The sequence below is a fragment of the Onychomys torridus genome, chromosome 2 (assembly GCF_903995425.1).
Source record: "Onychomys torridus chromosome 2, mOncTor1.1, whole genome shotgun sequence".
NCBI classification, from domain to species: Eukaryota; Metazoa; Chordata; class Mammalia; order Rodentia; family Cricetidae; genus Onychomys; species Onychomys torridus.
The window spans coordinates 152,598,946-152,615,036 of NC_050444.1; the positions used below are offsets into that span (position 1 = coordinate 152,598,946).

Consider the following 16,091-nt stretch of genomic DNA (forward strand, 5'->3'; position numbering starts at 1 on the left):
AGACAAGAGAGCGAGTGCGGAGTGAGAAAATAAGGAGTAGCCGTCCAGCCACACAGCCAGAGATATAATAAGAAGGAAACAAAAGATATACAGAAATAGAGAAAGGTAAAAGCCCAGAGGCAAAAGGTAGATGGGATAATTTAAATCAAGAAAAGCTGGCAAAGTTAATTAAAGCTAAGGCCAGTCATTCATAAGAAAGAATAAGAGTCTGCAGGATTTATTTGGGAGCTGGTGGCTGGCCCCAAAAGAGCAAAGAGTAAAAACAACCAACTACAGATTGCCGTCCTCAGTTTACCAGAATTTGTATTTCTAAATTATATATACTCAATTAAGGGACACTGGTGCATGCCTGGAATCCCAGCACCTGAGAGGTGGAGGCCAGCTCTGGCTACACAGTGAGTCTGGGGCCCTCCTTGGCTATGTGAGATCTTGTCAGTTAATAAGTAAATAGATGTCAACCTTTCTGATGGGAAAGCCAAGATCCTGTGTGTCAGAATACAAACTCCAGCCAACAAAACCAGACCAAAACTCTTCAATTTAGCCTCAGGCAGATTCTTCAGACAAGAACAAAAAAGCCACATTCTTTGCCACAGTAGCATAAGAATGGTCTCTAGCCCCGTTGCTAATTTTGTTCCCCTCTGAAACCTCTGGATCTGGGCCTCCACAGTCCACATTTCTCTCAGCACTATTACCTTCCAAGCTTCTACTAGCATGGCCCACTAAGCCTCACTTACAACACTCAACCATCTTCCTAGTCCAAAGTCCCAAGCTCTTCTGTCTACCTTCCTCCAAAGAACAGCATAGTCCGGCCAGTCACAGCAATGGCCCGCTCCCTAGTACCAACTTCTGTCTTAGACACTATGTCCAAGGCAACTTATCAAGCAAAGTGTTTAATTTGAGGGTCACAGTTCCACAGGGTTAGACTTCATGACTGTCCTGGCAGAGAGGATAGCTGTAGGAAAGCCGGCATGGTGCTGTAGCCATTGCTAAGAACTCACATCTCAAATCCACAAGCGTGAGGCAGAGAGAGCTATAAGAAAGGCTCATCACCCCCAGGGACACACCTCCTTCAGCAAGGCCACACCTCCTAACCCTTCCCAAATAGTTCCACCAGCTGGACATCAAATATTCAAAATAAGAGCCTATTGGGTCCTTCTCATTCAAACCTCCACAGTGTGTATTAAAAATCCAAAGGCTAGGGGAATAGCTGTGTGTCAGAGCACTTGTCTAGTATGTGCAAGACCCTAGGTTCCATTCTCAAGGATGGAAAGTAACAGATATTTTCATGGGCCTCTCTCTCTTTCTTAGCCATATCTGTTCACCCACTTTGGTTTCACACATGGGTCAGATGTGCCCTCAGCCCAGTCATCAGGCTGCCAGGGTGCCAGGGTGCCAGGATGTCTCTCACAAGTACCATCTGGAAGTAGCCATCTTTGTGGGTACCTGTGATCTGTTTGTAATAACTCCGTTTCAGAAGGCATCATAGGTATCAAAACATATTTAGTCAAAATTGTGTCAGATCACAAAGGGAAGTGAGAAAGGAAGGAGGGTGATGAAATGTAGAAATAGTCAAATCTTATGTGGTACTTGTTGTGTGACCAAGGAAGGTTTTGTAGGTCTCTGAGGCTGGATGTCCCATGATAGAAAAGAGGAGGTCTGCTTACCTTCCAGGATCACTTGTTCCCAAACTTTTCCTAAAGTAAGAGGTGATGTTGGTTAAAGTAAATAAATAAATAAATGAATGAATGAATGAATGGATGAATGAATGAATAAGTAAGTAAGTAAATAAATAAATAAATAAATAAATAAATAAATAGAGCCAGGCATGGTGGCATACGCTTAGTATCTCAGCACTAGGTGTCTGAGGCAGGAGGATTACAAATTCAAAAAGTGGGAGACACTGTCCCACAGGGGGAAAAAACAATTTTTAAAGGGGTAGGGTGGGTGTTAGAGGTGGTTAAGATGACTCCGTCGGTAAAGTTCCTGTCACTGTAAGCATGAGGACCTGAGTTCAGATCCATGTAAGACAACCAGGCTTGGCTGGGCACATCTGTGACAGAGGACAGGTGGGGCCCCAGAGTTTGCTGACCAGTCAGCCTAGCCAGTTAGTAGGCACCCAGTTCAGTGACGGATGCTGTCTCCAAAGATAAGGAAGACAGTGATTGAGGAAGACACCCAGCGTCAGCCTCCAGCCTCCACCCTCCCTGCACACATATATGCATTGCTACATGCCCATACCACACACACACAATTCTTCTACAGAAAGAAAAGGGAGCCACACATAGTGCTACATGCCTTTATTTCCAGCACTCTGGAGGCAGAGGCAGGTGGATCTCCATGAGTTCTAGGCCCATCTGTCTATATAATGTGTTCCAAGCCAGCAAGGGGCTACATATTAAGACCCCGTCTCAAAAAGAGGGGGCAGGCTGGAAAAATGACTTAGTGGTTAAGAGCACATAGTACTCTTTCAGAAGACCGCAATTTGATTCCCAGTACCCATGTCCAGCTGTTCACAACTGCCTGTAACTCTGGTTCCAGGGTCTGTCAGCTTCTGGCATCCACTGGGTGCTGCACTCATGTGCACACACACCTGGACATACACATAGGTAATTTTAAAAATAATAATAAAAGATTTCTTTGAAGAATTATTTGAATAGCCCAACCCTAGAATCCGTACACTCCCAGTTGACCGGACATTAACTTGCCTGTCACCAGACACCAGCAGAGAAACATGGACGTCAGTGGCTCAGTCAAATGGCTCTTTCATCGCCACGATAACACGCAGTCCACAATCACGTTTGATGTGATTGATTTCCCAGCCCTGAAACTGTACCCACCAGTTGCTTGAACCTGGGGGGCAGCCAGGAGAAGCCAGGTGGAACAGATTAATTTTGAGGTTCCTGGGGTGCAGTAATAGCTGTCTCACTCTGTGTGGGTATCAGAGAGCAGAAATGAAAGCTTGGTTGTCCCCTTGAAGAATCCATCCCAAACCCTGATCAGATGGCCACACAGGTTCCTCTAGATGATGTCCTGCTGTGTGAGCCAAGCCTCCCGTGGGGGCAGCACTGTCGTCAGAGCCCCCATTCTCCCGATTCATCTCTCTTCTCCCTTTGTAGTTTCCCTCTATGGGGTGCGTGTGTGAGTATCTGTTCAGTGGACTTGGTTTGTTAGACACAGCTCAGATCGTGTCCAGGGCCTTGCTTGCAAATCCGCAGACAGGCAGATGCTGCCTCCGCCTCTCCCCCATTCCCACCTTATCACTTTCTGCACACATGAACCCCTGATGAGAGGGGAGGAACCGTCCACTTTGCAGGTCTGACTTGAGACACTCTGGCTTTTCCAGCTGAGAGAGTCTCCTTACTGACATCGTGACAGGCATGGGGAGTGTGCTTGTGCCTCTCTGGCCATCTGGGGAGACACAAAAGCTCTGTGCACACTGGCTTCCCTTTAACGAGGCCCGCTGTGGGAACAGGGGGACTAGCAAAGGTGAGGCCAGCTGTGGTGGTTCCCAGGGATGAAGCTGGCCCCTGTGGCATGTTCTTTAAATGTTTGGTTTTAGAATTTATACATACATAGTGTTCAAGGCTGTCACTGGGAAAAGGGAGTCCCTTCTGGGTCCTGGATGGGTTTTGGAAAACTGGAGCCCAGCCATCTCTAGACGTCTAGGCGTGCCAAGTGGTTAAAGTGTCACCCCAGGAGGTCAGGGGGCAGCTGAGAGGTGCAAACTGAGAGCAAAATGCTGACCTAAAGCAAAGGAAGAAGCTGGGCGGTGCTGGGCAGTGGTGGTGCACACCTTTAATCCCAGCACTAGGGAAGTAGAGGCAGGCGGATCTCTGTGAGTTCAAGGTCAACCTGGTCTACAGAGTGTGAGTTTCAGGATAGCCAGGTCTACACAGAGAAACCCTGTCTTGAAAAACCAAAAGAACCAAAAACAAACAAACGAACGAACAATTGAAGGAAGAATGTTGCACAATGACACGATGCTCTCCATGCGACTGAGTGAACACTTTATTTTTAAAGATTTATTTTCAGTCTTCCATTATGTGTGAGGGTATGAGTGCAATTGTCCATGCAAGCCAGAAGGAGGTGTCAGATCCCCTCGTGTGTGAAGTTTTGGTAGTTGTGAGTTGCCCAATGTGGGTGCTAGGAACTGAACCGGGGTCCTAGGCAAGAGTGGCAAAAGCTCTTAACCACTGAGCCATCTTTCCAGCCCCCTGGTTTGAACACTTTAAAGTGGTAGGGACTGGTCATGGGGCTCTGGTTGGTAGAGTGCTCGTGTAGCATACATGAAACCCTGAGTTCCATCCCCAGGGCCTCATAAACTTGGAGTGGTGGCCTACACCTGTAATCCCAGCAGTAGGGAAAAGAAAACAGAAAGGTGGCAAGTTCAAGACTATCCTATGATGCATGAAATCCTGTCTCAAAACAAACAAATGACAAGATGGGAAACGTTATATGTATTTTCTCACAATTAAAATTTTAAAACCAGAGATGGAAGATGGCTGTGGCAGAACATTTGCTTAATTTGTACTTAAAAATTTTAAAGTGGTGCTAAGGAGTTGGCTCTGTGGTTAAGAGCACTTGCGGAGGATCCACGTTCAGTTCCCAACACCCACATCAGGCAACTCACAACTGCCTATAACTCATAGGATCCAGGGAACCCTCTTCTGGCCTCCAAGGGCACCTGTACATACAACTCTTGTACTATCACATACAAAACAGATAAATAAAAATAAAATATTTTAAGAGATTTAGAAACAATAGTTAAATACTCTTCCATGCCCTGTCAGCAGTTGGCATTCTCCAGTCACTTTGTTGGGGTTTTGTTTTGTTTTGTTTTTGACATAGGGTTTCGTGTATCCCAGGCTGGCCTAGAACTAGCAATATAGCCAAGGGTGACCTTTGTGTTGGTTACTGTTTCATTGCTAGGAGAGGACGCCATAACCATGACAACTTATTAAAGTAAGCATTTAGCTGGGGACTTGCTTGCAGTTTCAGAGGGTTAGTCCGTGATCATTGTGGTGGGGAGCATGGAAGCAGGCAGGCATGGTGCTGGAGAAGTAGCTGAGAGCTACATCCTGATCTACAGTCAGCAGGCAGAGAAAGAGGGAGCCTGGAAGCCTGCCCCCAGCGACACACCTTCCACAGCAAGGCCACACCTCCTAATTCCTCCTGAACAGTCACCAGCTGGGGACCACACATTCAGATCTATGAGCCTATGGGATCATTCTCAAACTGCGACAACCTTGAACTTCTGATCCTCTTGCCTCTGCCTCTCAGATGCTGGGTTTTCAGACATCCACCAGCTCGCCCAGTTCATTCAATGCTGGGCATGACACCTGCCACCTCCTCAGTCTTGACAAATGGGTCGTTCCCGGGCTAGAGAATAACAGAATTGGTAAACGCAAAAAGAACAGTGGAAAGAAGGATGCCTGACCACGCATGGGATGACAGAAAGTCCTAGAGTGGAGGCTGAAGGCTTGACTGACAAGCTTTCCTTTTTGATGGGAGGCCGAAGTTATAGGTTATAGCGGGGTGGAGAACCACCCACCCCATGGTAACAGCAGAATATGATTAAGAGCTAAGGAGCTGAGGCAAAAGTGAGAAATCCAAGCACAGAGGCTGCCCGTGTCTGTGACTTCTGAACTTGAAGATGATCTCACCCCTTTTGCAGAAGAATGTGAATATTTATAAGCTTCTGGGGGTGGGGTGGAAGGAACATTCTAAGCAGGTGCTCTACTGTGAGCTGTATCCTCAGCCCTGTGGGTCTGTACCTAATACCTCAAACTTTCACTGGAGGGGACACCGAACCAGAAAATGATCAGACACTGTCCCCACAGCAAGAGAACAGCAGGGCCATTAAATGCTCATCTCTGGCATTTTTACATTTTTACATTTACTTATTTGTGTGTCTATGTGTGGGGTGGGGGCATTATGTGTGTGGGTTGTGTATGTATATGTGTGTGTTATGTATGTATGTGTGTGTTATGTATGTAATGTGTGAGTATGTGTTGTTTGTATGTGTTATGTGTGTGTTGTAAATGTGGGGGGGGTATGTGTGTGGGCTTTGTATGTGTGTGTGCTGTGTATGTATGTTGTGTGTGTTGTATATGTGTATGTGTGTAGGAGTGGGAGTTTGTGTGTGTTGTATGTGTGAGTGTGGTGCATGTATGTTTGTATGAGGAGGGAGATGTGTGTGCACACGAGTGCATACCTGCATGTCTCTCTTCCCATGTGAGGGTGTGAAGACAATTGGACTCGGTCTCTCCTACCATGTAGGTTCCTGGATCAAACTCAGGCACTTTTACCCTGAGTCATCTCACTGGCCCTCGGCATCTTTCATTGGTCTGGAAAAATGGGTGCATTCTGTACCAACTCCACAGCCTTACCACAGATCAGACACGGGATGGCCTGGGAATTGAACCCAGGTCCTCTGGAACATCAGTCAGCTATCTCACTTCCTCCAGATCACGTGTTCTTATGAAGATACTGAAGGTGCAACCTGATAAGGATTTTTTTTTTTTTTTTTTTTTTTTTTTTGCAATGCAAGGCCTTGCACACACTACACACACACATTAACCCTGAGTGATGATCCCAACCCCTCAGAAGGATGTTTCTGTTCCCTGCCTGAAAGGCCTAAATTATCTGGGTTTTTAAAGTTTCAGACTCGTTTTAGGGGTGGGCTGGTTGATTGTATTCCAGACTTGCCTTGATCTTGCTCCATACCAAACGATGGTCTTGAACTCTTGACCCTCCCACTTCCACCTCAGCAGTGCTGGGATCACTGGTGTGTGACCCATGCCCATCTTCAAACAGTAGATTGATGCTGTACATTCCCCCCTCACCCCGCCCTTTCTCCTTTTTCCTAACACAGCCTCCTCTTGTCCTTTCCACTTCTAGAACCTTCAGAGGGTGGGTAATGGCCTCTGATCCCCATCCAGGGTTCTGCGGTGGGTGGTTCTTGCCGGCTTCCCTTCGCCCACGCCTGTGTGTTACTAGGGGCCCATCTTGTAGTTTGTGTCCAGGTTTTACCCCCATACAGAGAGCAAATCTTTTGAATGATTTAGTGTGGAAAGAGGGATTTAGTGAAGGAATGATGAAATGCATGTCCAACCCAACCTGGTTTACGTTCACTCTGGACTACCGTGGGAGGTTCAAGGTAAAAGCAAGTGCCTTTTTAGGTTTTTCTCTGTGGCTCTCCCTAGATCTAACAGTTGCTCAGAAATCCTGCTATTGTCCCTGTTGGCCATAAGGAGGTGTGGCACTCCACCAGCTGTCCCATGGCAAATAGGCCATGGAAAGGAAAGGTGATGGAATCCCCTAGGGCAAAGGAAGCATCTGAATGGCAATCCTGGCCCCAGATTCACAGCATCCCTCTTGGATACTGCATCAAAAGAAAGAATGGTCCCAGGGACCTCACAGCTATCCAGATATTCTGGGTTCCGGTCCTTGCTGGAGTCTCTCTGGCTGTGTGGCCTTGAGCTGCTACCAACCCCTCTCTGAGCCATTTCCCCATCTTCCAAGGGAAGGGTTCAAAAAGAGGGAGGCAGGTCATCCATGTTCTCAGTGGGTGTTTGCCCTGTTCCAACTCGAGCTGTGTCACTTGCTGTCTGTGTGACTGTGCAGATGTTTACCTTAACTGTGACAGTGACACTTTGCAGGACTAGATCAGGCATGTGAGGGTCTGACTCAGGGCCTGGAACCCTGTAAGTTTCACCTACCCCCCATTGCCATGCGTGTGTGTGTGTGTGTGTGTGTGTGTGTGTATTTTGGGATATTTGTTCACACTTACACTCCAAGACACTCCAAGTTTACCTTGAATCAGGGGATGGAGTCAGCAATTAGCTGACCAGAATTGGCCATAGAGATTTTGGAGGGCCCAGATAGAGGGGCACAGGAAGATATCAGAAGGGGCTCAGGAGATTCTCGGTCTTTTCAATCTGGGAAGCGTGGAGAGTTAGGGTCAGCTGATCGCCTCTGCCGCTCTTTGGATCTATCAGGTTTAAACCTAATATCTGACTCCTGAGTTTTTATTAATAATAGAACAATATAGGCAAATGTTTGTGTGTGTATTCATGTGCAAGTGTGTATGTATATGTGCACAACAATGATTGCCTTTGTCATTATTAAGTCCCCAGTCACCCTCTGCCTTTCTCCATCCATCCCACACGTGCATCACCCATCTCCCTCCCATCAGGACCCACTGTGACCTGGAACACTGACAGACTCTGCTGGTATCTCTCACCAGATTGCCAAGGGATCATCGAGGATGTGGTCCTTCTGGGCGCACCAGTAGAAGGGGACCCCAAGCACTGGGAACCATTCCGGAAGGTGGTGTCTGGGAGAATCATCAATGGCTACTGCAGGTCTGTCTGAACCTCATGCCCTGGGGGAGGAAATAATATTTCCTGAGCACCTAGTGCCCCCCACATCCTTGCTGGAGACAAGAAGCCTCTGTGCTAGAAGATACCAGAAGCTGGCTGCTGGCTGTCAGCAGTGCAGCCAGGGCAGGAGGTTCAGATCTGGGAACCATCCCACCCTGCAGGATGCTGTGGACAGAGGAGGGTCTTGTAGGATTCACCCTTGCATCAGGCCCAAGGTCACCTGCAGGATGACTCGGCAGATTAGAATTGGAGGGGGAAGCCTGGAGGTGACACCTGAGACTGAAACACACAAGGGATCCATATGGGAGTCCTTTGAGGCTCAGGCACGCACGTGTGTGCCATTGGCAGTGGAGGTGTCTGGGCTCTGTTTTGGGAACCTGATTTCTGAGCAGGGCGAGAAGGTGGAAGAAGCAGCTGTCAGTTCAGAGAGAGCCAGCCCCCTGGCAGCAAGTCCTCTGGCAAGCGGAGGGACCTGGGGTTAGGCTGGGGGAGCAGCCCCATTTGGAGTCTGAGGAGATGCCCTCGGCATTTCATTCTGAACAGTAACCCCGAGCTCCCAAAAAAGCAGCCCCTCACCACAAGCTTGCAAGAGTGAGTATCCTGTATTTTGCAGGCTACAGGCTAGTTAGCTGTAAACATCCCAAGGCTCATGAACTGTCACAGGTCTCAAGGGTTTGGGATAAGGGACCTGCAGTGAAAACATAGGATGATGATGACCAAGTCACCTGAAGGAGGTGACACTCTAAGCTCAGAATCAAAGGGCAGGCTAAAAGGATGAAACAGTGACCTTTATCTTTTTGAGGCAGGCTCTCATTGAGCTCAGGCTGGCTTTGAACTCTATATCGCCAAGGATCCTCCTGCCTCCACCTTCCAACTGTTGAGATGCACAGACATGTACCACCAATTCTGGTTTATGCGGTGCTGAGGGTCAAAAGCAGGATTTATTCATGCTAGGCAAATATCCTGTCAACTGAGCAGAGTGCTTTCCCAGGCCCCAGGAACCCAACTTAAATATTACAATTTAAAGAAAAATTATGTAAATAGATATGTGTGCATGTATATAATATACATACATTGAGGGACTTGACGGGGAGGTGGCTGCAGGTTTGAGCAAAAGTATGCAACCCACACTGTAAAGTAACGCAGGGCTCAGAGGTCAGAATCAGAGGGACGACTGAACCAGAGGTTCTGGTGTTGACAGCTGAAGGCAGAGGGACAGACAGCAGAGGGCCTATGATGGATGAGCCTGCAGGAAAAGAGCAAATGGTGGGATTCCCATTTGAAGGGATTCATCTCAGGAGGAGGAAGGAGGAGGCACCCGCTGTGAGTGAGAGTCCCTCAGAGTGTCTAACCGACCACTCTGGCATCCCAGAATTTGGAGGCTGAGGCAGGAGGATTGTGAGGCCAACCCAGGCTACACAGTGTCCAACTGTGTCCAGTTCGTCAGTCGCCCAGGGGTCAGAGGCCCAACCCACCCAGGCTCAGGCTGACGGTGCCTGTTTCTGCCTTAAGGGGAGACTGGTTGCTGAGCTTCGTGTACCGCACATCATCTGTGCAGCTCCGAGTCGCAGGCCTCCAGCCCGTGCTGCTGCAGGACCGGAGGATGGAGAACGTGGACCTGTCCTCAGTGGTGAGTCCTGGGCTGTCCCCGCAAGGGCTCCCCATTGGCATGTATATGAGGGACCCCAGGTCATTGCAGCACTTGGAGATGGTACCTGCACGGACCTGCCTCCTGTGGGCTCCATGCGAGCCTTTCCGCCTTGGCTGTAATCCTCAAGCTACTGCCAGGCAGAAACAGTTGTGTCCCATTTACAGACGAGGATATCAAAGCTTGGAAGAATTCCTGTCTCTCGACTAGCAATTCACAGGGCTGGATCGAAACCCCTAGAGTCTTTAAATTACCACCCCCACCCCTGGACCTCCGAAGCAATAACCAGATCGATCACCAGTCAGAGCTGCCCCTCCACCACCACCACCACCACCCCACCCCCACCCTCACCCCACCCCCCGCCCTAGCAATAACCAAAGCAAGCAGAGGACTCAGGTGCAGGACATTGTCTACACTCAAAGCAGTAGACCCTGATGTTGGCCAAGCAAGAGCACATCCAGCACTGAGTCCATCATATGGGGAATTTACTTAAGATGCAGGGCCCAGAGCCTTGGGCTCATGCATGCTCCCTAATACTAGCCCCTTCCTCTTCAGCCACCCCACCACCCCTCACTTCTCCAACCCCTCCCTCCTCAAACACCTTGGCTTTGGTTCAGCTTCTGCCTAATAATAGCTCTTTATCACATTAGGGGCCTCGGCAAAGCGGTGCTTTCCTCCTCTGAGTAATTAGAGGTAATTAGCATTGCCTTTGTGTCCCTGGCTTTCCTTGGCAGCTCGCTGCTGGAGGAGGGGCTGGCAGGGCTCCCTCGCTAGGACTTGCCAGGCAGCTCCCTTTGCACCAGCGGCTGCAGACCTGTCCCATCCCTCCTCCCTGTGACCATCTCTGGGGGAGATAAAGGAACCCTGGCCTGGCTAGGATGCTGCCCTGGGCTGCAGCAGGTGGAGGATCTTACCACCCCAAGGCTCATTGTTTGACACTGTTCAGGAAGCCCTGGTCCAGGATAAATCTCTCCGTATCCCAGAGGATGTCCTTGGTCTCTAGAACTTAACGAAGGGCCAACCACAGAGCACAAGAGTCAGTAATGGCACCAGCACCAGGTGACCCTGCAAAAGGTCCCAGGAAAACATGCTGATCCGTCATTCAGATGTGGAAACTGAGGCTGCAGTGAGTGACAAACACGGGCATGTTAGTGACTTTCTGAGTCACTTGTGACCTTGCTCCTTGGCATAAATAACTTAAGCGAGGATCTATTTGCACTCATGGTTTAGACAAGGCAGCAGTCTGCCCGGGCAGGGGCCAGCAGAGGGGTGGATTGACAGCAAAGGGCGGCAGCGGCGGCAGCGGGGTGGGGAGGGGGGTGTCAGGGCCTGGGCATCCATTCACAGCCCACTTCTAGTGACCTGCCTCCTAAAGGTTCCACGCCCTCCCAACACCACCAGCTGGAGAATGAACGGTCAAGAACGTGTAAATTCAAGCCAGAAACCGAGGGACGCCACCTCAGAGCTTGGGCCCTCGGCCACACATTTGTGCCACCTGCACTCCTAAATCTTGTCAACAGTTTGCAGCCCTGCCAGCACGCCTGTATCCGCGTGGTCTCCTGCTCATGCCAGCCCACATGGTGCTGGGGTTCTTGTCATTTCAGTTTACAGAAGCAGCATGGGACGCCAGCGAACCCCGGGCCTCGAGACAGACAGATGGGGTGGTGGCAGCCAGGCCAGGTCTCTTGCAAAGCAGGAAAGGGGAAATGCTGGAGTCCATTCCTACCCACATGGACCCGATGACTCCTCAAGTTCATGGTCTGTCAGCTCATAGTCTAATGAGCCTTTGCTAATTGACAGTATGTGGTGAGAGCTGCCTGGTGTGTCCCGAGGCTGCACCCTCTACCCAGAATCATCATGGAAGATGGCTGCTTTGCATGAGTGATGTCTGGCTGTACAGGGCAGTGGGCTTGGCTCAGTGGGACAGCTGGGGAGATGGTCACGGGCTGAAAATTGGGTCAACAACAGCTGTGTCATATCCACCCGTGATCCACCTTGCCCTTGTGAGGCCTTCCTGTTGCTGACTGTAAACATGGAGCGTGACTCCATCTTGGGTCTCTCTATAGTAGGAGCTGGGGGACTGTGCATGGCCAGGAGGCTAGAGCTGTGGGCTGTAGGTATGATGGTCACCTGAAATCAGCTGCAGCCATGGCTAGGACACTGTCCTTCCTGGCTGCCTGTTCCCACACAGCCCTGGCACCAGGCCTTCCCCAGGATTCAGAAGGCTCAGGGAAGCAGCTCTTATTTGTCCATAGGGAACTGGTTAGTGTTTGTCCCTGTGGGTCTGGAGTTTCTGTTGGCTGGAATTCAGAAGTGATGGCTAGAGCTTACGCAGCCACCTTGGGCTCCCAGATGGATCAGCCCAGCTAAGTCCCCATCTTCGTCTCCCCCGTGAGGTAAACTGAAGTCAGAGAACACACATTTATGCAGCGCCTGCTAAGCACCAGGCACAGTGTGTTATGCTCTGCATGTACTTCTCACATTCCATTGAAATGCATTAGCACTGACCCACATTGGGAGACACCTCTATGAGATGCCTTGGGGCCTGGCGATATTGCTCAGTCAGCAAAGTGCTTTCCACAAAAGCATGAGGGTCTAAGTTCAGGTCCCCAGAACATGCTGGGGTAGGGTAGGGGGGAGCAGAGACAGGAGGATCCCTGGAGCTTGTTAGACAGCCTGTCTAGCCAAGTAGAGATGCTCCAGGGCCAGGGAGAGGCCCTATCTCAAAAAATAAGGGGGATAGATTAAGGAAGACCCCTGATCTTTGTCCTACACACACACACACACACACACACACACACACACACACACACACAAGCACGCACGGCGGGGATGGGGGTAAGAAAAGACACCCATTCTCTCACAACACTGCTTCTTCTCATCTTGACCCCTCTGGACCCAGGTTAATGCCTGGGACTAGATCATGCATGGTACCATGATGTACCATGAACAGAACAAGGTTATTTGACTTTTTGTTTTGTTTTGTTTTTTTGGTTTTTTGGTTTTTTGAGACAGGGTTTCTCTGTGTAGTTTTGCGCCTTTCCTGGCACTCACTTGGTAACCCAGGCTGGCCTCGAACTCACAAAGATCTGCCTGCCTCTGCCTCCCGAGTGCTGGGATTAAAGACATGCGCCACCACCGCCCAGCCAGGTTATTTGACTTTTAACAGTGGCAACTGGTACCTACGGCTGTGGCACTGCCGTCTAGTGGCGGCTTCTGGCTGCATCATCTCATGGTGGAGTGGCAAGCTGGCCTTGTAACAAATCTGTCCTTGGGGTGACTTCTCTGTCAAGCCAGAGACAGAGCCCAAAGCCTCTTCTCTCAACACTGCTGTTTTAGGAGATAAGTTTTCAGCACACATTGAGGAGAGCAAATGGGGAGTTCCTAGGAGGGGAACTGGGTGAAGCAGAGGTGTGACGGGGACCAGAGAGCTGTGAAGACACTGAGCCTATAGGCTGTGACAAAATTTTATTTCCAACTTGGGATTTTTCCTGGGGAAACCCTCCCAGGCACCCTCTGGTGAGCTACTCCTAATGTTGGAGACAGAAAAGCCACCCAAGGTCCCGTGGCTACTGAAGATCAAACACTGAGCACCCCCCCTCTGCCTGCTAGCTATCAGGATGGGCCTTCCTGCCCCAGAGGACCCACACATTTGGAAAATTTTCCTCAACTTTCCCTAGCTCAGCTCCTATAATCCCCACTCCTACCCCCGTAAGTGCACTCTGGACTTGAGAACCATCAATAATTGGGACCCTGGGATACTGAGTGACTGGCTGAGGGTAGAGCTTAGCATGGATCCCAGGGAAAGGGTGGGCCCTGCCCACCTCCCACCAGGGTCCTCACTCATGGTCTCCTTGCAGGTCAATGGGCACTTGGACTATGCAAAGCAAATGGATGTCATCCTGAAGGCTGTTGGCATCCGCACCAAGCCAGGCTGGGGTGAGAAGGGATTCCCACTGGCCCCTGGCAGCCTGCCCCAAGAAGAGCCTCTCCAGACATCCACAGTCTCCACAGATGAGGTGATCCACCAGGATGGGCAAACCCAGGGACCTAGCCCAGGAGACTGTCTCAAAACCGCCATATCTTCCAGTGCCAGGCTAGCCCAGATGCCAACAGAGCTGGACCAATCCACAGAAGCCTTGCTCCCTACGGCTACCAATCCAGCAGAAGGGCCCCTGATCTGCAGCCATGGTGTGGGTCCTAACCCATTGGGCTGCCCTGACTGCACACAGGGGACCCAGGAGTCCTGTGCAGAACTGGACTGACCCCAGCAGGAGCCTGGACTCTCTCTCCAGACTTCTGTATGCAACTCTCTCTAATACCTCTGGGCTCCTCAGAGAGTTCTGGAAGTGTGAAATTCCCCCAAGTGCCTTTCTTAAACAGAAAGAGCCTACAATGGAGAACTAATGGAGAAAGCACCTGCTCCTGAGGAAACACTGTGTGACCTGCAACGTCAACCAGCCCCAGGCCAGTGGAGGCTCCTGCCCTGCAGGTCCCTCCCAGAGGCCCAGGAGGTCCCTATGCTCCTTCTTCCTCCAACTTCAGTGGAACCAAGTGTCTTCTTGACCTTTTATCAGCTCTCCAGGGCTGCCCACCAGCCCCGTTTTCAGGTGCCAATGAGGCAGTTTCCTCCCTCTGTTCTTCTTGGGAGGTCCAGTCAGCTCGGTCCTGTACAGATGTGCAGCCTGTGTGAGCCGCACAAGTGCAGAGGAACTGAGACACAGATGTGATGTGAATGGCACTCCACCCTGAGCTTGGGGAACATGGTGGCCCTGGGTAGAACTATAGCAAGAGGAATAAAGGCAGAATTCACAGTCGGCATAGAGATAGCTGGGCCTGGTGGTAAATGTGGATTACACACAGGGAGGGGGCCAATAAATACTAAAGGCTTTTCTCTTGACCTTCATGGCTACCTTTTATTTTGTTCTGGGGAAACTGATCCTCTGTGTAATTATAAAGCCTGTTGAAGGCCACACAGCTGATCAGTGATGGAGTCGCCATGAAGTCTAGCTGGTTGAGACTTCAGACCCGAGCCCTATGGCCCTGCATCTGCATCCATGAGAACCTCCTCTTTGTTTCTTCCACCTCCTCTGGGTGTCAGAGACAGAGGTGGCCCACCCGCATTGTGCACATGGAGAAATAAGACCCATACAAGGCTGTAGGTGTCATAGCATGCAGAAACTGGATGCCCTCCAATGTGCATCACTTATTCACTTTACAGACACCTACCCAACTCAAGCTGTCTTTAGGACAAGCTGCTGTGTCTGTGTGGAAAAGGCTCAGTTGGCAGTGATTTGTTGTGGGGGGGAGGCGCGGGGGTGTCACAAAGCAAGCTAGTCACAGAGTCAGATCAGAGCCCAGGACGCTTGGGTGGAGACATAGCTACTTTCCCACCACCGGGGGCCTCAATAAGATCCAGTCCACACACGGCCCTTTCTTCAGCCTTTGTTTATTGAGTCCCTCAGGCAGGCCTTGAGGCAGAGAAACCCTGGCAAGCACCAAAAAACCCTGCTGCCAGGGCCCAGTTGAATATGATCAGCACCAAGGAGAGCTCCTGGTCACTCTGGGCAAGCCTGGGAACCTGGTTGATGGAACATAATAAGGGCTTGAAGAAAGACCCGGAACAGAGCTGAAAAGGAACTCATTGCAGAGAAGCATGGAGTCAAAGAGTCCCCTGCCCTTGCCCACAAAAGGCAGGCCCAAGCTGGAGCCCACCTGCCTGTCTGTGGCTTCCCCCCAAAGTCAGGGACATTCCTCTTCAACTGTGCTCTACCCACCCAAGCAGCTGTCCTTTCTTTCAGTGACCCTAGGAAGGACCAAAGAGGCAGGGTGAGGAACTGGGTCCGCCTCCATCAGCCGCTTCCTCTCCAGGAAGCCCAGGGTGGAGGAAACCCAATCTTGAGGTTGCACAAGATCTGTCACCAGCCCCTGGGCCTCTAGAGGCAGACGGGGCTGGAAGGGTCCCTGAGTGGCGGGGTTCCCACCCACCAGAACAAGGAAGCTGGGAGCCTGAGTTAAGGTATGGGAACCTAGGCTGGAAAAGAATAGTGGGGCTAACT

At 50.4% G+C, this 16,091-nt stretch overlaps 1 protein-coding gene across 1 annotated transcript in view; it reads left to right on the top strand.

Moving 5' to 3' along the window:
- The window catches only part of Tmco4 (transmembrane and coiled-coil domains 4), a 74,112-nt gene extending 59,180 nt beyond the window's left edge, over positions 1 to 14,932 (top strand). The window contains exons 12-14 of the mRNA XM_036179841.1: positions 8,249 to 8,366; positions 9,897 to 10,014; positions 13,893 to 14,932. Of these exons, the coding sequence (XP_036035734.1) occupies positions 8,249 to 8,366; positions 9,897 to 10,014; positions 13,893 to 14,297 (641 nt within the window). The 3' untranslated portion in view covers positions 14,298 to 14,932. The remainder of the gene's footprint in view (positions 1 to 8,248; positions 8,367 to 9,896; positions 10,015 to 13,892) is intronic.
- The last annotated feature ends 1,159 nt before the right edge of the window (positions 14,933 to 16,091 follow it).